At 39.3% G+C, this 21,758-nt stretch overlaps 1 protein-coding gene across 1 annotated transcript; it reads left to right on the top strand.

Annotated features, from left to right (window-relative positions):
* Positions 1-232: 232 nt before the first annotated feature.
* gfra1b (gdnf family receptor alpha 1b) lies at positions 233-20,766 on the top strand. The gene is made up of 10 exons (XM_041963030.1): positions 233-272; positions 616-924; positions 1,747-1,830; positions 12,390-12,568; positions 13,046-13,218; positions 13,916-14,025; positions 15,989-16,123; positions 17,067-17,266; positions 19,678-19,725; positions 20,583-20,766. The coding sequence occupies exons 1-10, from the start codon at positions 233-235 to the stop codon at positions 20,733-20,735; spliced, it is 1,431 nt and encodes a 476-aa protein (XP_041818964.1). The 3' UTR covers positions 20,736-20,766.
* The last annotated feature ends 992 nt before the right edge of the window (positions 20,767-21,758 follow it).

Here is a 21,758-nt window from a genome sequence, read left to right as displayed (position 1 = left end):
CTCACTTGTTCGTCCTGAACTCCGGCAGGTTTGCACGATGCGGTTTTAGGTGCTGGACTCGGGTCGGGACTTGGGATTCTCACTGCTGGATCTACAGGATGCGACATCACTTGAGCTCGCATAATGTGCAACCTGAAGAAAAGCGGATCTGCGTGACAACTTCGCTTCACATTTTCTTTTAATCGCCCGAAACTCCTCTTTAAAACTTGCGTACGAAATCTCCTCAAGCGCAATGATTTTAACAACTTTTGTCATTATATTGTCTTTGCCAGGTAAGTGACGCATGCATCTGTTGAATTTCTATGTTTAGGTTATAACATGTGCTGATATATATATTTCATAACTGCGCCTGTTCCTTTAGTTCAACTCCACACACGCAGCAGGCAGTGAGGAATTATGTAAATTTGTTTGATTTGTTCTGAATGCGAACATCCAGGGTTCAGAAAGTTTGTCTAAGTGCATCTTTATACATTATTTGGCAGCAATACAATGATGTACTGTTCAGTGGAATCATGTTAATTGGCTGGTTGTCGAGCCTCTTGTGTGTAGAACATTACAGACAAATGAGTTTCCACCGTGAATGCAAATCTATGACTTCCCTTTTCTAACTCCCAGACTCAGTTTTCACCTTGAGGGGTGACGGCAGCTCACCGTCCCGGCCCGTCCGCCTGGACTGCGTAAAGGCCAGTGAGCAATGTCTGAAGGAGTACAGCTGCAGCACCAAGTACCGGACGATGAGGCAGTGCGTGGCGGGGAGGGAGAGCAACTTCAGTGCGGTCACCGGTCCCGAGGCGCAGGGCGAGTGCCGCAGCGCCATAGAAGCCATGAAGCAGAGCCCCCTGTACAACTGCAGGTGTAGAAGAGGCATGAAGAAGGAGAAGAACTGCCTCCGGATCTTCTGGAGCATATTTCAGAGTTTACAGGGTATGCACTGACCCAGAGTTAACTGTTCACGTATAATTGCTGAGGTCAATACAAGAAAGCATTCATGGTGATGGAAGAAGTATTCAGATTACTCTGAATAAATATTCCATTCCAAGTCAAAGTCAGAAGAATCGTCAGAAAAATATAATTTCAGGATAAAAAGAGAAAGCACAGATCATATTATCCAGGAAGAATATCACATTTACATCATATTTTATTCTACTGGATAGTTAGGACTGATGCATTAATGTGTACTGAGCAGTATTTCAATGTCGTAGCCGGTCAATGCGGAGATAATTTACTACTGGTAGGTAGTTTAACCTGTAATAATGAACCCATCATACTGTTTGTCTTGTGTGTGAAATCTGAAACTACAAAGAAATAGATAAATACGGCGGAGTAAAAAGTAGAATACTGGCATCTGAAATGTGCAGTAGTGAAGTAGAAATCTAAAGTAGATTAAAAGGGAAACACTCAAGGAAGGTACACGTACCTCAAATTCTTTTTCAGCTCAGCAGTCTACTAGTTTTCCTGTTAAATGGTATTACACCTACGTTAGACAGAGATAATTGCATTTTGTAACAAAGTGAACCTAAGGTCAACCTTCTTCATGAGCTCTATTACATAATTACACAGCATATTAATATTATGTATGTATCAACATGAGCAATTAACAGGGATTACCCTTTTAGTATGGTATATGACTAGCATCATAATGTTAAAGAGTATCAGATAGCATCCACCTACGCCACGTACACATGTTTACAAGCACATACACTCACAACTTGAAGTGCATATTGTTGACGATCATTTCCCATGCAGGTAACGACTTGCTGGAATACTCTCCATATGAACCCGTCAATAGCCGGCTCTCAGATATCTTCCGCCTGGCCCCCATCATAGCTGGTAAGATGCTGCTTTTACGCTGCTGACATTCCTCAGGTTTAAGTTTGGACATTGTGCGAAGTTAAGTGACTCTATACATGGAGACATTATTTCTCAGTTGTGCTTTAAACCCAGTCTAAGTCACCAAATCACTGCTAGAAATCTGTCACTATTTGACAACCACTCTTTTCTATTGCTGTCTGGTTTCAGGCTGCAGCTTTCAGCGCCCATTATCCATCACAAAAGCTTTTATCTGCCACTGTGACCCGCTGTACACAAAGCAGAGTAATTTAGTATATTTCACTTTCAGCTCTCAAAGCAATGATGAGAGGTCTACGTGTTTTTTCCCACTATCACATTACTAGTGCTGGAAGTAGCATTTATGCGCTAGTTTTGAATTAATCATCCTTTTAGAGTTGAGCCTGTGTTGTTTGAGCTCCAGGAGCTTGCAGTGCTGAATGCCTGGATTTAAAAAAAAAAGAAAATCCGGACAGAAGCGTTGCTTGCTGTTGTTGTTGTGACTCTAAATGCCATACATGTCGTCAGATGCCAGGACTTGGACTAGGAGCATACACCTAGGCAGGCCCATATTTAGATCTACTGAGATCACACACACACACACACACACATACACACACACACACACACACACACAGAAGTAATTAACCATCTGTCAGTGTTCAATGGCACTGATAGAACAAGAGCTGTGTGTGTGACAAGTGCAGCGCTCCCTGGCACTCCTAAATGTTGGGCTTTCTGGGCTGGAGAAGGGCGTCTGCTGCACTGGCCAGCAACCATTTCAGTGGAAAAATGGTCATTTGATTCTCTCTCTGGCTCTGCTTCTCTCTCTCTCTCTGGCTCTCACTGTGATTGAATCCACTTAGCGTATCACAGTGGCTCTGCTCCACATGCGATGACATAATGGTTAACTGTATTTCAAAAGCAGAGCAAAGAAAAAAAATTATTGGAATCCGGATTTGTCTCCCGTGCTGGAATAGTAGAAATGTAAGGCCGAGATAGGTCTAGCAATGCGAGACTAAGAAGAATTGGAAGAAAATTGAAATTGGCAAAGTGGTTAAGGATTCATGAGGCTTTCAAATAATGGGTCTACTAGTAAAACAAAATGGGAATTATTAAATGCCAAGTTGAAAAATCAGCTTGAAATGTACAGGTCATTATTTAACTACAAAATCATTTGTTTGATGTAGCTTAGATGAGACAGCAGATCCAACTGAACAAATGTTATAATCTTGATTAAGATATATTCAAAAACCTGATCTGCTGCTAATGTTCTCTTCTATCAAAGTCATTGACCTACAATACGGAAGACATGGCAGTTTAACTTATCATTATTAGGTGCTGTTAAGAAATCGCCATTGTGTATGTGAGCAACATAAATCTGGATGCAGAGATGGAGTTGGAGCTGAGTAGCCAGTGTAATGTATAGCAGTATATAAACAGCCAAAGGGGCTCTAAGAAAAAAAATAAATCACTTAATGGGTTAGATATCAGGAATCCATTTGCCATAAGTGACCTCATTCCTGTCTGCAAGTAAGCCAGACCTCGGGCAATCGCAGTGTAAAATAATGGATATATGAGCCAGCATGCAATAATCCATACCATATCCCATGGGTGAACTGCTAAGACATGGTGCCCACTACTCTGAATGTCTGAAAAAATCAATGCTTGTTATTATATAAATTTAGGTTATTTTTATTTCAAATAAGTTTCAGCAAATTACATTTTACAAAACATGACAGGTACGAAATGAGCAGATGCTCTTACTACAGACTTCTATTAATGCTTCCTCCAACCCTGTTTTTGATTTTACTTGATTTTATGTAATAGTTTTACACATGCATGTTTTGCCAAGGTTTTATGATAACATGCTTACAATAACAATGCTAACATGCTGATGTTAAGCAAGTGTGTTCACCATCTTAATTTAGCATGCTAATGTTTGATAATTAGTACTAATCACAAAGTACAGCTGAGGCTCATGAGAATGCCATCAGGTGAATGGGTATTTTGTCATAAACCAACGTATTGGACAAATTGACATTTTCACCCAAAGATGGCAGTAAATAAAAAGTCATGGGATAACCTAATAATGTGATTATATTTAATCCTGATGGGGGCATGATCGTCTGTAAGATTTCATGACAATCAAGTAGCTGAGATATTTCAGTCTGGACCAAAGTGGTAGCCCTACCAACGGACTGATATTGCTATCCATATTGCCACACTGCTAGCGTGGCAGTTTCCCACTACTTGTATGACTCTGTTTTCAGTACCTCCATGTCATGAGAAGTTTTCTTCATTTATTCCAGAAATATTAATTTCTGATGTATTTCTAACATTATCAATTCAAACTGATAGACGCAGCATCCAAGCCAATAACTGCTAGAATACAGTCTGCAGGAAGAGCTGAAATTAAGTGCTGCGTCATTTCTAAATCAATAAGCGAGAGTCTTACAGAGGTGTAACATGATGCCGCTGCGCAGACTGAGGGAATGATGGGACTACAGAACTGCCCTTCACAACAAAAAAACAGAGCTTCTGTACAACACGTCTTACAATTACTTATTGGTACTTGAGGTCAACCAACAAGGAGAATTCAAAGTCTTCACTAAATTACACAGAGTTAAAGATAATTTCAGGTGACTCCAGCTGGACCTCCAGCTTTGCAATCCCAGAGCGAGGATTCCTGCAGGGCATATTCTTTACAATCACATTCCTAACTCATTATAAGTAAGATGCTTTTCACAGACAAGATGAACTGATTCTGCAAGTCTGACATCAGTGGTATGAGATTACATCCAAAGAGTAGCACATACTGTACTTAAGAATGAGCAACACACATTCAGCCATTTAATACTGTTTTTAGTATGTCCTCAATTCTTTCCTTTGAAAATTAAAAAATAGTTGAGATATGGGGCCTCATTTTATAAAATGTTCTTAGATTTATACGTGAAGTAAGATCATTTCCAACACTGGGCTCACGTTTGATTCTTAAATGACGTTGAGCATAAAATACCTTGCTTAAGCAGGCTCTAAGAATCACATTTGTAACCTATCCACCTGTGATTTATAAATGCCAAATCAGTTTAAATTGGCAGCACATGACTTGCGATTTCCTCCAATATAATGCAAGCACAAATAAGGGTTTAGTCAGGAATAGCTAAAAGAGAAAACCAAACTTTCTGGAAGATGAGATCAGAGCAATGGTAGAGGATATTGGAGCCAGGCAACACATACTGTATTACTCAGTGGGCTAAATAGGGGGTTAACAAATAAAGCCAAACACACAGCTTGGGACTATGTAGCCAGCACAGTGTACAAGGTAGGGCAGAGAGACAGAACTGTGGCTGATATTAAAAAGAAAAGGCCTGACCTTAAACTAAAAGGCAAAAAAGAAGCAGCATTAAGGCAATGGGAAGGGGGGCCTAGCACACCTGAACTCTCCCAAATGGACTAGCACATTGCAGCAATCATTAGAGAGCACATGTTGTTCATGGTGCTCATGCAAAGTTCACCACAGGCTTGGACAATATGCACCCCAAACTGCAATACCCTGACATAACCAGCAGGAAAATCATCAATAACTACTTATACATGGTTTTCTGCAGAAGTCATACGTCAGATCAAAACTGATGATGTCCATTTCATTCATGAGGCCCCTGCATCCAGAGATTGTTGAAAGTTAGGAATGTTTCAGTGTAAATCAGTGTTGGAGCCTTAATGAATATAACCATGTATCTATGCAAACACACCTCTTCTGCTCAGTCTCTATCACTAAATTTCTGCCACTCATGTTCTCATTATTCTATAACCACTATAAACTGGAGCACATCGTAACTGCATAATGTTTTAATTTTCGCAGGGACAAACTTCAGGAGTTTTCAAAAAGCCCTCCAGCTAGTTCCTCAATTTACATATAAGCAGCCACTCTCACATAGGAAATCTCGCTGTTACTGGCCCTACCACTGAGCCCAGTATATTTCTCTTCTCCTCCCAGTCTATGCTCATAGCTCATCGGTAGTCTTACAGAGAATCGAGTCGGTGAACAAGAGATCAAGCTTGGCATGATGATTTTCCATTTCAAGACCTCAAGAATAATTCAGTGGGTCTAGTTGCCTGAAGCAACAGATTAATCCTCTGTAGTCTTTGTCCTCTGCCACTGGCCCGGCCTGCCTGTGAACTGTGCATATATGAGCAGACTGCTCCAACTGAACATCGGAGTGGCCATCAGTAGAAGAAACACTTTTAATCTGCTGATTCCTTTTACACAAGACTGCTTTCAGCCTTATCAGCGAATCATCTGAAGGCATTTCCCTTCACACGCTTCTCCTTTGTTTTTGCTCTGCCCCTCTGTAACCGCAGAATAACACAATTTATTCCAACTGAGCTAACCAGAGGGAGCTCAAAACCCAATAATAGACACAAGTGGTAGACTGGAAGTTTGCAATTCACTTAGATGCTGTGTAATCATATATTAAAACTTAAGCATTCAGTGGCATGAGTTAAACAAATAAAATGTTATCTTATATATTAGCAAGCTTACTGTCGTCATAACAGAAAGCATAGAACACTGCATACAGCACTTAGAGAGGGGAAAATATAGAGTGGACACAATAACACCAACATTGAATAAAATGTAATCCAAGATGTTGACCACCTCCAACATGAAACACCACATTTACAGTCTTGAAGAGGTTTTGCATTATAACACATGTGTGTGCAGGTGTTATTGTGTCCATCCCCTGTAGAACACAACAGAATATGTCTTAAAATGACTTCAGAAGGCAACATGAAAAACAAATGCGAAATCCCAACAGCATGAAGCCCTTCTATCAATATGAAACCTGTTTAGATCTGGAAAATTTCATGTCAGTAGTTAATGTCCATCATACTGGACTGCATCAAATTGCTGGCATTCTCATGTATCTCAAAATCTATGTGGGAGTGATAGCCTTTTGTAATCCACTTTGTTGTACAAACAAATTGGGAGTCAAGGGACGGCAGTGGCTCAGTAGGTAGAGCGGGTCAGCTCCTCCTGTCCACATGTCCAACTGTCCTTGGGCACGAAGCTACCTTGCATGGTAGCTGGCCTCACTTGTGTTATGAATGTTTTTGTACAAGAGGCAAATTGTAAAGCGCTACGTAAAAGCAAAGTAACCAAGGTGTGATAAAACAATGTGATTAAAATAATTGATAAACATCAAGTCCAGCCTGAGTTTCAACCAGTGCAGAGACTTACTTACTCTGAACAGACATACTGTAAGTATTCTTGCATTTAGGGGACATGCTTTGGAATGTTGAGGTGCAAAATACCTGAGTTTTATGTACTTTTTGATACTTTGATATGGCCGCATCATGCAAATCAAATATCAGACGCGTTTTTAGTCATGAACACGCACACACACACTCATTCACATGCTTACTAACCCACTTCCAGCATTTCCTGCTACTTTGACACGTATGAATCTTACTGGAAGATGAAGGTTCAGTAAAGCCGCTTGGAGAGCAGAAATTCCTCACCAGAATGAGTTTACGTGATGGCTTAGCCATGACAAGCTGTGTGTGAGGAGCCTAGTGGATATGCAACCATGACTGATGCAGGCAATGGCTAATCATGGCTTTAAGATAAGGAAATAAAACGCTGTAGGCTGCAGGTGACACAGGGTAACGTCAGTCAGGCATGGAAGTATTTGATGTGAGCTAACCACACCCTGCACCCATACACATACGTGCACAAACACATAATCATTCATATTGTGTGTGTGTTACTGCTTCATGGTGACCCTCATCTACATGCAAATCACCCTGCACACATTCCCATACAATGACAGTCACATTTTTAAAATTCTAAAATATCGCAGTGCCTCAGGTTCTCCTTACATCTCAGATTGATATGCAGGTGCATAAATATATACATATAGGTCCATGGTTTTAACCAGTATTGCTTAAAAGTAGAAAGCTAGAAGCAAGAACAAAATATGTCCCATAGAGTAATATCACTTGGTAACTGCTGATGGTGAGACAGTACATAGACAGTTAGACTTTTAATTAGCCAAGCAGAACATTACCCCTGTGATCTGAGAGGGTAAGTGACTTTCTGAAAAATGGGAAGCAAAAGTGCGCCTGGGCATTCACATGTCTGACTTGGTGACTGCATTGACAGGCACAACCACACACGTATGCACTCTCTCATTTATCCTGCAGTCACAGTCGCACCATATGTCCTCAATCTAAACCTTAGAACTTAATATCATCTTCATGACCAGAGAGTCAAATCTAAAGGAAATGTTGTCTCATGACATGGTGAATCTTTAATTGGTAGTCTGGGTTCTTGTTTCTTGTCGCTATTCGGATGAATTTCCTCAACATCCTCAGGCCACCATCATTAAATATAGGAATCACCATCATCATTGCCTTGTCTGTAGGTATTTTCATTCTCAGCATAAAATTTGGTAATATGGCTAGAGGAATTATAGTCCACGAGTCCCACAGTCCAACGTCAGCATTCCTGTGATCTTATATCAGAAACTGAATTTGGCAAACACCAGCAATGCTGAGGGTAATGCACTTCTGTTTGAACGGGATTAAATGACGGAAAGGAATGGCTGGCGCAATAGCAACTAAGTGAGATTTTGCTAATTACACGGGTGCACTTAATAAATGGGTCTTGGGTCTGGTCATAAATACTGAGACCCTGAGACATGGATTTAGTGATGCTGGCAGAAAGCCCTATAGAAGGCAGGGTGCCATCAAGGAGTGGGCTCTGACCACTGCTGTTTTCTTTCCATTATGGCAGATGACAAAGAGGGCACTAAGTGGAGAGATAGGTTTAGACGGATTAAGTGAAGCAGCCATAAATCACAAAGGGCAATTCTGAACTATTATCTAGACAGTGTACCGAGACTCTGTAATATAGTTATTTTATGGTTTTCAGTTTTGGGGAAAGTGAATTTTGAGGGAAATTACTACAAACATTATGTGTCAAATATACATAACACACACTGTACGACAGGCTCCCTGTCTGATGATGAGACTTGTCATCTCAGTACAGCCTCAACCTATTCTGTTTCAGAAGTTGGGTTCAGTGCAGCAGCAAGTAGTATAGCATAAGTGCCTTGCCTGAATGCCCAGTGGTCTGTGTTGTGATAAGTAAGTGAGAACACAAAACAATAGTTAATTTGAGATTCAGTTTGTCGGTAAAATGTAACCTGCAAGTTTAACATGCTAATGCTAGCATACTAGCTAAATGGACATTACTAATCATCTAGATGCAATTGACTGGTTAAATAAAGGTTAAAATGTTGACGGGTGCACCCTTACTTATCTTGGATATGTGAGTGTTTTATGTAATATGGGTGTGATTTGAGTAATATGAGCCCACACACTAACTGTTTTTAAACAACAATAAACTAAAATATGTTAGTCCATGTGAAAACACAAAGATAGCGAGCTAACAAAGGACATAACAGCTACCTGACAACACGTCACCACTGCAAATGGAAGGAATTTTCCAAAAGGTCTGGTTTTTGTAACCTAAAACTGCATTTGTGTGTGAACAAACGGCTAAAACAAAAAAGCTCATTTTAAAAAAATACTGGTGTACAATGCTGATCTTCACTGACGGACTTTACAGTTTTAACTAGTAACTAACTATCTTGTGCAGTGGGCTTCATAGTAATCCAGACTTTTAAATGCACGTTGCCTCTTGATCGCCATGCACAGAGCTGGCTCTCAAAGTTTGGTTTGAGGGTCACAGTAATACTCTTTATTACTATAATCTGTGTTTCATGGATATAGGAGGATTTTCGTGTCAGACACAGATAAAAGGGAAATTCCATGACCACATGTTCCTATCTATATTCCTGGATTACATTCATAGAAGAACGAAGGAGGCTTGAGCACTTGCTTGGCAGATCATTCTTAAAAAAGAACTGCTACACTGGAATTAAACCCTATAGAGAAAGGAGTTTTCGCAGCAGCTTAACTGCTTCAGAACTCACCGCTCATATGTTTAACGGTGGCATCAGTCCAGGAAATTCTGTTGGTGCTCTTTAGTCCATGGGTCCTGTGCAAAGAGATGATAATCTATCTAAGTCTGCATGCATAAACAGAAGTAAAACATAAGTACATGAAACAGATTGTACAGACACAGCTAAACCTTCACCGGGATCTCATAAATTTAAGCATTACAAACACTGGACGTCTTAGCAGCTGTACAATAAAGAAGTTTGGCTCTCAGATTCTTACAATCACTGCATTAGTGAATGCATTCACCCCCAGGACACTATAATTAACCCCTTCTGTGAGATTCATATTTAATTCTACCTGACTGACGGCCTTTCAAAACGTCTTTTGTATCAACCTATTAGAGGTCAAAGGGTCAGATTCCAGTGCCTGCTACACTGGCTTGTTATTCAGTCTACATCAATGGCAACATGGTGGCCTTGCTCAGGGGTTGCAACTTAAGAAGGCTAAGTGAGATTTGTGTTTTCTTACGCCTGTAGGTCTTTTAACAAGATATGTTATATTGTAGGCGAGCATATAGGATTGCAGTTCTTGGTATGCACTGCAAGGTCAATAGACTAATGATACAATAAAGCAGAATAACATTTAATTAAACTGACTGACACTAAGTACTCTAAGTTTAAGTGATATGTTGGATATGTATTGTAAGAAAACTGGCACTTCTCCACATTTAATAAACAAATGAGAATAGAGACATTAAAACAGCAAGAGGATTACAGAGACAAGTGAAGATTGTTTTCTAATTATAATCGTAGTGCAACAGACTAAATTTAAGAGTTCAAGCAGCACAGAACGAAGCAAACATAACTAATAATCTCCAGCACAGCCCTGTTTACATGGGAGATTTGAATAAAGCAATTGCTGAACTTCGCTGTATCAACAATGTCATGATCCTCCTGTCAACTTGAATGTGTTCTTAGAGAAAGTGAAACATGGTTTGTACTTAAATTCCTCCTGGAACAGAGAAAACAGGACCCTAAAATTAGCTTATTAAATACACAAATGCTCCTGATAGAAAAGGTTTTTCCTGCCATGGGGTATTGTGTCTGTATGGAGTCACACAGTGACCTACAGCTTCAACCTTCTTACTCACACTCAGCTTGGGCTGCCTGCTCCGTGCACATGCATGCACGACCCTACAAGTGTACCATGTTTTAATCAAAGTCCTCAAAGTAAGAACTTTTTGAAGAATATCAAAAAAAGGTAAGCACTTCCCTCTGGGTAACAGTAATTGAGGTAGAACTGTCACACCTATGGCCCAAGAGCAGCAAAAAACATAAAGGATCACAGCCCACATCTCCAGGCACTTGTCAGATGTAAGTAATGGGTTTTTGTAATATGTGATTAACCCAAGGTTCAAGAATGTATTCAGATTTAATCATGGCTCATTCTGCGGTGCATGAAAGAGTGCAGTGAGCTTCAATTCCACCTCAAAAGGCAGAATTACAGAATTCATTCTTCCATGCGAAGGCTGAGGGTACACTTTGCGTTACTGTGCAGAAGTCAATCAAGCAGAAAGGACTTTAACGACAACAAATGAGAAAAATGAGATGTGAGAGTCATTGTGTTGGCCATACAGTGCTTTCGCTATAATCGCAGAAAAAGGCACACTGGAATGGAACCAAAGTTGGGTGACTTGGTTTGCGTATCTCAAAGCAGGGGAAATGCAATGTGTCTGAGCAGGTGCTTGTATTTTCAAGGTGTATATGTCTGTGTTTCCTGTAAGGCTGAGGACAACAAAATCACCCTTGAATTTAATGTAGAAGATGTTAAGTCACACCAACACAGAATGGGTTGCACGTACAGGGGTGAGATCATAAATGACAGACCTAATGAGGTCTGCTAACAACCTGAAGTACAGCATTTGGACAAAAAATTTCAAACGTGTAACAAAGCAATTGCAGCAAACGGATTAACTAGAGTAAAAAATTGGTGCAATAATTCAGATATGAGAAAGAAACAAGAAATAAAAGTTTAGATCCACAAAATTGTATAATGTTGTGTTTGCAAATCCAAGCATAATTGAGTTCATCAAGGCTCAAAGCTTTCATGCAGTTGCTCTTTTTTTTCAGTTTTAAACAGGCAAACGGTAAATTTTATTATGAAATTGTGAGGAACTGGTTTTAAATACATGAGAAGATATCTAATGGAGGTTCTTTTTTTAATCATGCAAAGCTTTGTTTTAGCTATGACTCTGGGATGAATATTCACTTTCCATCATTTTGATAATTCATGTCAATAGTGATACACTAGCTTTTATATTATCTTAACTGCATTAGATAACATTTTCCAACACACTTAAGACAAACAAAGAAACTTCCTTAGGACCTTGGACAGAAGTGGAAATGTGCAATTTCTGAAGAACGATGTAATTACACTGTTTTAGAAATTGATGCTAAACAAAGAAAAATCCTCTCAGCTCATTCACTCACAACCCAGTCATATGCTTTCAAGTACTGACACATGCATGATGCATAAACAATGTGACCTGTGCAAGAAAGCAATATTTGTTATGCGTCTCTCCTCTTTCTTAGTTGAGCCTGCATCCACAAAGGAGAACAACTGTCTGAATGCTGCCAAGGCCTGTAACCTGAATGACACATGTAAGAAATACCGCTCAGCTTACATCAACCCGTGTACCAGTAGGGTGTCTGCCTCTGAGGTCTGCAACAAGCGCAAATGCCACAAGGCCCTACGTCAGTTCTTTGACAAGGTAACTAAGCATGTTACACTTGAGAGCTATTTGCAGCATTTTTTGCACCTTTGACTTTGAAGTTGCTGCTCAAACCAATGTCCAAACCAAGTGTGTAATGTTAAAGGAAAAATGCTATTTTAAGTGCAATTTCACAGAGTTTGTATCCAATATCTTGGTAGAAGTCTTAGTAAAAACAGTTAACTCCACTAAAAGCTACAATTAATATTGGGAGGCAGCCACAGTGAATCTAAAGTTACCATTTTGGCACTGTTTTACCAGAAGTATTTATAACTTTGGGAAGGTAAGTTACTCATCTATTCTAGTACAGGTGGAAGCTGTATTGGAAGTTGAAAATGTGGGGGTTTTTTTAGGTAAGGAAGAGGAGAGATATCAGTGGACCCCTGAGAGGAAGTGGAAGTTTTTTGCCCACCCCCCAGGCTATAACACCATCTGTGTCAACATGTGTTCTTTTTCCATTTCTTTCCAAAAATACAGGTTCCAACTAAATACAGCTATGGGATGCTGTTTTGCTCCTGTCCAGCGGGCGATCAGACAGCATGTGCAGAACGCAGACGACAAACAATTGTACCCATCTGCTCCTATGAGGATAAAGACACTCCTAACTGTCTGTCTCTTCAGAACACATGTAAGACCAACTACATCTGCAGGTAAGAAAGCACAGGGGCTCCTTCATAGACTTTCAGATTTAACCTTTTTTTCCATTTATATAGTATGATGTACTGGCATTTGTTTTTACTGCTGTAGAAAACATAGTTCCACAACCAAGATATTTCACATCTGCCTCAGATGTTAAAATGCATGCGCACCTAACAATAACTCTGCCTCCTCTTACGTCTATGCATCTCTAAAAACAATTCTAATTTATAGGAGACACATATCACCTGCAGAGAGACCTTTGGTAGTAAATCAGATGGTCTATTTTAAGAGACAATATCCGCTGTTCTAGTTCGAAGTACAAAATGAACAGCCATAATTTGAAGTGACAGAAAATTGCCAGTCTGAGGTTGAGTGTGCACAGTAGGTTATAGTATACTGAATAGAATTTCATTCACTGATGCCACATACACTTCTCAACTTTTCACGTTCTTTACTTTCTTTTCTGCAAACCAGCAAAGAACAGGAAACACTGATTTTTGACGCGAGTTAGTCTGTGGCTTTACATTACTCAACCATTGCTTATAAATGTGACAAAGCACTTAGCCCACTATAGGCTTAATACCTACAACCCCGATTCTGAAAAAGTTGTGTGTAAAACCTGAATGAAATGTTTTTATTTACCTTTTACACAGTGTACCAATGTTTGTGGAATCAGGCATCTATTATTTGTATCTCTTTTGTTTTTAGGTCAAGGCTGGCAGATTTCATCAGCAACTGTCAGCCTGAAGCTCGCTCCATATCCGGCTGTCTGCGGGAGAACTACGCTGACTGTCTGCTGTCTTACTCAGGTCTTATTGGTAAGTTATTCTGAACCATTTTAAAGTTGGCTTCAGAATTTGCCAGATTAATTATATAACTGGACTTGTAAAAACAACAGTAAATAGGAAGAAACACCTGTCAAAGAGTGAATTCACCTCTCTAAATCGCGTCAGTTTTTTGTTAAGTACTGCCTAAAATATAAAAGTATGTCTTGAATCTGAAAATTTACCCAAACCATAAACACAAGCTCACATGACAACACAGACTACACAAACTGTTGCATTTTACCACAAATTAGGTTGTTGCAGAAGCACTGCTTCTCTGTGGTACACTAACCCACTAGGTGCTTAACAGTTCACTTACAGGTTTTTACTGGAAGGGCACTCAGAGAGCGCAAACCTCTGCCAAGGTCAACAGTCCACTCTTCTATGATATGGAAATCTGCAAACCAACTACTCTGTATGTCTATATATATATTTCCAAAACTATTAAGATTATGTAAAAAAAAAAAAAAGATTGTGCCCAGCTGAAGCCTCATCATCTCAGCTGTGCATTCATTATGTACAACACTGTGGGATGCTGTGCAAAACAAAAACAAAACAGAAAGTCATAACTTGCTAACCCTTCTTGACATATACTCAATTGAAACAATGCAAAGACCATATATTTAATCTCTTACCACATCAAATTCACTGATTTTTGTAAATATATGCTTATTCTGAATACGATGCCTTCAAGTTGGGACAGGAGCAACAAAATACTGGGAAAGTTGTGGAACGCTTGAAAAACACCTGTTTGAAACGTTCGAAGGGTAACAGGTTGATTGGTAACAGGTGATGGTATCATGATTCAGTATGAAAGGAGCATCCTGGAAAGGCTCAGTCATTCACAAGCAATAATGGAGCGAGGTTCACTACTTTGTGAACACCTGACTCTATAAAGGATGTTACTACATGTGCAAAAACTAAAATGTAAATGTAAACCTGCAAAAATATGCATTGCATTCTGTTCTTGTCAGCATCCCAAACTTTTTTGCAAAAGGGGATGTACATTTTAACTAGCAAGTATCTTGAACTTAATGCATTCTCCAGAGCAGAGATTAAGGCACAGATCAACTAGACAGCCAGACAGCTGAGATCACAGTTGATAAATTGAAAAGCTGTAGGGTGTGCATGACATCACAGTTCATACATCATAGTGCTGTGCGGAAATAGTGTTTCCTTTTGTTCAGTCTCTCTACTGTCACCGGGCTTCATTATGTAGAAAGGAAAAAAAATGCCCCACTGAGTTTTAGTAATGAGGTTTGAACGCAGGGCAACAGTGACCAATTGCAAACAGGTAGACATTTTAATCTACACCATTCACACAGGTTACACCCCTCTAATGGGGCCCCCGTGGCTTAACCACTCATCTCTGTCTACGCGCACAGAAATTTGCATGCACTTGCACAGCTAATAAGTACGAGCCTACTCAACCAAATGGCTCCCTCTAAAAAAGGAGCAGTTTTATTCACTTACATCAAGATGACAAAATAGCCAAAAATGGTTTCCTTTGAAATTCTGCCCATAAAGTTAAATGTGCCCTAGCTTGGTCACCACTGTTGACTCCCAATGGATAAGCAACAGAAAACACTAGAAAACACTAAAAGGGAACACTCTCCAGAGCTGCAGTTTGCCACCTTTGTTGACATCAGTAATTCACTGAATAATACCCATGTTGTTGAACAGGCAACTGGCTACGCCACATAATCTCTCATAAGTCAGTGAGGCCTATCGTCATGAGGCAGGAGGTTGTAATGCAATGCAATTCAATGAAAGTTCTGGAAGATTTGTGAGCATCGACTGTATTAATTGAATAAGTTCATCCTCACTGACTGACCTGAACGTGCAAATTTCAGTGTGAAGAGCCTCAAAAACCGAGTGACTAAACCAAAAAGGGTCCAATTATGATGATAAAGAATACAGTTACACTGACTAACAATGCTTCTCTTTTATGCTGCAGGTACGGTGATGACACCCAATTATGTGCGATCACTTGGTATCAGTCTGTCACCGTGGTGTGACTGCAGCAGCAGCGGGAACAGCAAGCCAGACTGTGATAAATTTGCTGAGTTTTTCACCAGCAATCGATGCCTGCGTAAGTTCCCATACTTAGCCACTCTGCAAAAATGTATTTTGCTGCCAACTTCGCACTGTTTTTCACTGCATAAGGTCAGACTGACCCATTGTATTGTCTTGACATGGAGATAATGGCTTGAAACAGGAACAGGGCCTTGTATATGATGGTCTGTCACGTGTTTGACATGTTTTCTCTTCAAGTACAATTTCTGCTTCTTTGACTGTTACATAAGCAACAATCTCTTGAACATTTTTTGTTTGTTTTTCACTCATATGTGAACATGAGTGGCACTTAGTGGCATTTCCACATTCAAACTTCAAAACAGAGCAATTTTAATTCAATTGCAGACTCTTTGCTGCTTGGTTTTTACTATAATTAAGACTAGATAAATACAAAAAGCAGTTTTTGCCCACATTCTATTCTGCTTATGAAAAGTATCTTAAATTAAATGTCAGATTTATGATAGGAAAACTACATCACATAAACTATTTTTGAATTTCCTTTTTTCAGACAGCTCTGAGGTTCATTTTCATATCGCTTTGTGAGTCATAGCTATTACAGGCAGGCACTGCTTTTAAAAAGACTCCTGCGAAAGGTCAAACCATTTCTTCTCCTACCCAATTATCTAAAGTATCAATTATAAGCAGCTTTTAGCCGGACATGGACAAAATGTTTTGGGCCATGCCACTTGCACTTATTTTTTTCAAGGCAAGGACGGAGGATGTCCACTAACTTGTTAGATGTGCAAACTATCATTTCAAAAATAGGGCTCAGAGGCCACTCTGGTGGATAATGCTTAATACGTTGAATGCATATTTTGTCATATGTGTACAGAAGTTTCTCACTTTGTGCTCATTTTTGCTGTTACATTATTTTTAAGTGGATGGTGTCCAGTAAAACATTGATTCTGCATATGTAAAGAATCAAGAATGCACAATAATAATACACTGTGCTCCTGCAGGTAACGCCATCCAGGCATTTGGCAATGGTACTGATGTTGGAGTTTGGCAGCCCCAACCTCCAATTCAGCCTACTATACTGCAGCCTAGCATCACTCGAAGGGGTAAAGACGGAACCAGTAATGCACTGGATGCACTGACAGACATGACCAAACTGGATCTTGGTGGCGACTCATTTTATCACATCTGCGGGACCTTACAGGTGAAGTTTCCTGTATCTGTATCCTGCATCTTTTTACTGACATACAACACACACAAAAAATTGCATGTCATAAAAGATTAATAGAGAAAGAAGTGAAGATTAAATCACTGCATATTTTTTGTTAATATTAAAAAGTCGTCAACTAAATACTGTATATCTAAGATCTGAGGGTAGGGTTGCATTTATCAGAATTATTTAATGTATTTGGAATTTTACTCCATTGCAACTGAAAATACTTCATGAAAAAACACAAACAAATCTAAACAAACAAGCAACATTGTGGTGCCACAAATAAGTCCGTTCCATAGTACATTTGGCTGCATAGCTTAAATATGCTTACAGACAATAGAAACCTTTCAGTGTTATAAATCTCCAAATAATGGAGCTACCTAATTTGATTCTGACTTAAACAGATGACTGTCAGCCAGCTTATACCTCAACTGATCTCATTAAGGAAGAAGCTTTATTGGTTCTCTATTTGAATTCCTTGCTGGAACAAAAAGACACCACTTAAAGGCAACATAATTAGTAATAACTAATATCTCAGTGCAGTGGTTTGTTTGCAGTTAGCAGCTGGTCCTCTTGTTTACTTCTAAAAAAAAAAACATTCTACCAAGCTGTTCTTAGGGGAAAATAAAAGAACAAACATCAAATCCTACAATTTTAAAGGCATCAGAAGCCTCTCAAAACTTCTGAAAGAAAGGTCTTGAATCCAAACTGAGACCAAAACATCAGGTTTGAGATCTATTCAGAGCTACTGTCTGAGTGTCAAGCGTCTGGCTCTGTCACCTTGATGGATCAGGGATAGCTTTATGATAGCATGCTCAGAATCCCCCCTCCTGGGCAGAAAGATGAGACGTCAGTGTGGAGTCAGACTTTCCAAAGCTGTCATGTCAAAGCTAATTGGTTGCCACAGTAACATCAGAAATGGCCCACAGGGGTAGTGTGTCTGTGTGTGTGTCTGTGTGTGTACACGGTCACAGTATCATTGTAAGGACGTACCACATCGTTCCCCATATTGAGGTATATGTTTACTTAAATCCCTGTTAGCTTTGTAAAAACTGTAGCTGCTTGTGGTTAAATTATAAAAATGTCAATGTTGAGACACAAACAAACACAAACTCCAAAGTAGATGGACTTTGAGGTGAGGCTGCTTTATCAACTGCTGTTCACCAGGTCAAAAATAAACTCATATCACATCTCAAATGTTAAGATAACATAGATGATGTCCTTTAATTTGACTCCATCTGCTGAGGACGACAATGTGATGTGTCCAAAAGCTCCACAACCAGTAACTGCTAAAGGAAACGCTGTTATGTTATTTACAAACAGTTGTCAAAGTTTTTTAGGTTTTTTCTTAGATATAACCCATTAAATTCAACATATATCTAACCATATACATGAGCATACAAATCACAGAGACCTCGTTTCCAATGTGATGACGACATGCAAATGTGTATTAGTATTGACATATCAAATGCAATTGTAGAAAATCTTTTGACATTTAACATCTTAAATTGTGTGCTTTGTTTAAGTCCATTGGAACCTTTTGGCTCCACAAACACAATTCAGACCTCTGCTATTCCCCTCAGATAAATACTATGGTACCATATTTTTAAATGAGATGATATCACATATACCTTAAGCGAGACAATCTATCATATTGGCTTTTAATAGCGATAATATGATTTATCACCAGTAAAAACATCCTCCAAGAGGAGGGACCTCCTATAGAGCAATTAATCATTCTTCTCCAGAATCCAGGTTCATAGACTTTTTTCTACTTAAAAACCAACGCGTGGGGTGTTTATTATGTTCCCAAACCACTGTAGAGTCACTTTATCATTTTCTGTGCTCCATCTCTGTATCTGTGAGTGTGTAGTTGTTCGTGTGTGTGGCGGTGTGTGTTCAAAATGCAGAGGGGTATTTTATGTGTGGCTGAAAAGGTTTGGAGCAGTCTGAGAAAAGTTTTAATGTATTAAACTGTCATAACCTTGAGCTGGTGTGCACACACACACACACACACTTGAATTGTACACATCTTGCTTGAGGAGGATGATTATACAAAGAGGTCTATGTAGGTCTAAACTATGGGAATTGGTGGGCACTAAAAGTATTATCATAAATCTTATTGTTGTGTGTATTTTGCTGTACAACTGTTGCAGTGGGAGTTTGGCTTGATGCAGTAATGATTTTGCTCGACCTTGTTTTACTGTAAGACCGTGCCCTTCCTTTAACAATTCAACTTCCAGGCCAAGACAGCAAACAATAGTCGCAAACAAGAAGTCTGCTATATATTTCATAGCATGTTTGCAGTACTGTCAGCCGGTCTGTCTTGTTGAAAGCCAGGCTAACACAAAGAATGAATGTTAATGTTTCTCTGCCCTCTTTCTTTGTTTTCTTCTTTCCAGGCCCAAAAACTGGTGTCAAATCAAACAGTGGATGCTGCAATGTGTGTGGTAAGAATCTATGCATTCATTCATGGGGCCTATCAGAGACTGAACAATAGTGGATTTGTGAGGATAATGACATATTATGAAGACGTAATATCATATTTTCATATGGATTCCATTAGTTTGGTTAGTAATCACTACTGCACTTTCCTATTTCTCAACAGCTGACAAATACGGCAACACAGATGAATCTGTGTATCACAAGTCAAGTTTCCATAAAAATTAAGCTCCATTAGGTTTTTTTTTCCATTCCCTGCAGTGGGTGGGGCTAATTCCCAAATTCTCCAGCAATTTATGAAATTGGTCCAGTATTGAGTGAAACTGGCTGCAATGTAGCGCGGCGTCAATGTGCATCCACTAAAAGTATTTGTTTTTGCCATGGACAGGCCCAGATTGTTACTATAAGTACCTGACAACATTATGGAAAAGAGAACTTTTTGTTTAAGAGTAAGATCCTTTTTGTTTAACTAGAAACAGTCACTAAATCGCTCTCGCCAAAGTCAACAGACTACGTTTACGGAAACAGTAATTTTATCACTGTAAAACACCCTTCATTCAATGTCGACAGACACAAAATAAGACTCACCAAAACCATCTTGCTTGATATTTCACTGTTCTATCAATCGCCACAATGTGTTGATCAAAATAAACCCTTAACTCACCAAATCAGAGGAGCAACAATGAGGGCAGCACTCACCAGATAACGGAAATCAAGTATTTCTGGTGCCGACTAGTGAGAGTAGCAACATTTAATCAACTAATCCACTAATTGCGCACATCCTGTGTGATCCTTTAAATTTCAGATTCATGGTGAAGCCTACTGGCGCAAAATGCAACACTAACACTACGATCTTTTCCCTCAGAACCATCAGCTGGACGAGTCCAGTGACTCAAATGCCATTCCTAGAAGCTCAGCAGCTGAACTCTTCTGCTTACACCCCTCCAGTATGCTCCTCGCTCTAGCCTTTGCTTTAACACCAATAGTACCACTGCTTGAAGATTTCCAGCTTTTGTAGGATCTCTGGACATTGGATCAACGCTCTTAACTCGAGAAGGGATTCAGCTCATTTCAATTTAAACATTTACCAAAGTGTGACACCTGCATTTTTCTTGAAACAGTGCCGTGAGAAATCAGACGAACAGTGGATTATATCTGATTCCATGTTGATTGTCGCTGTGTTGAAAACAGACCTGCCGAAGCTGAGATATCACACCTGAGATATTTGGTGACTTCAAGAATCAGATTCGCACTTGGGAACACTCATGTTGTGGAGTTAAACCCTGTGATCTGATAACCGTGTGGATGAATTCATTTCTTTGGAATGCGTGCAATCAGTGCACATTTGACTGAATGGACTGCCAATGTACTGATCAGTGTTATGAAGATAAAGATCGTTCTCTGTGTAAGTGTGCTTTGATTTGCCCTGTCAATAAACTTGCTTTAGTTCGACAAAGGAAAACTAAGTGTTGATCTGAAACTGTTGATCAGTCTGTTGATGTGTCTCAATGGACTAACACACTTCATAGAGACACTGTATGGAATGTGATTCACAAAACTTTTATCTCATTTAAAAGCTCATAACATTTTGTCAAAGTATCCTCAAAGGACAAAGACATATCAGCCAGAACACAGGAACAATTTTCTCTTCTACATGTTCAACACTAGGTGTAGATCAGTTTTGTAAATTTATTTGATTGTTATGGTGGTTTTATCACATTGCCTCTAAAGAACATTTTGTACATATGATACATAAAGTGTATACTCTATTACGGTATGCTGCTGTTAGCTTGTAACATATTGTCTGTAATGTTTTTGAGAATCTGTTTCTGTTTCTGGATGCTGAGACCTCTCAGCTTTATCCAGTGTAGCTATGATTTATAAAATGTGATGGGGTATGGTTCTTAACTCATGTGGTTACAGATATGATTTTAATGTGTGATTATATTTTGATGGCAAAGTGCATAATGTTATCTTAAACAGTATTTTTCTTGAGGAATATCAAACTGTGTAACAGCAACAAGAACATAAAGAATTTACA

Source organism: Chelmon rostratus, chromosome 21 (assembly GCF_017976325.1).
Source record: "Chelmon rostratus isolate fCheRos1 chromosome 21, fCheRos1.pri, whole genome shotgun sequence".
NCBI classification, from domain to species: domain Eukaryota; kingdom Metazoa; phylum Chordata; class Actinopteri; order Chaetodontiformes; family Chaetodontidae; genus Chelmon; species Chelmon rostratus.
Note: the sequence above shows the minus strand (reverse complement) of the source record. Positions and strands in the feature narration are given on the sequence as shown.

What these genes read in the sequence shown, in the direction of transcription:
- gfra1b (XM_041963030.1), top strand. Translation starts at nt 233, where the DNA reads ATGATTTTAACAACTTTTGTCATTATATTGTCTTTGCCAG. An exon ending in GTCTTACTCAGGTCTTATTG is followed by an intron (nt 14,026 to 15,988) that starts GTAAGTTATTCT and finishes TTTATGCTGCAG; the next exon opens with GTACGGTGATGACACCCAAT. An exon ending in ACATCTGCGGGACCTTACAG is followed by an intron (nt 17,267 to 19,677) that starts GTGAAGTTTCCT and finishes TCTTCTTTCCAG; the next exon opens with GCCCAAAAACTGGTGTCAAA.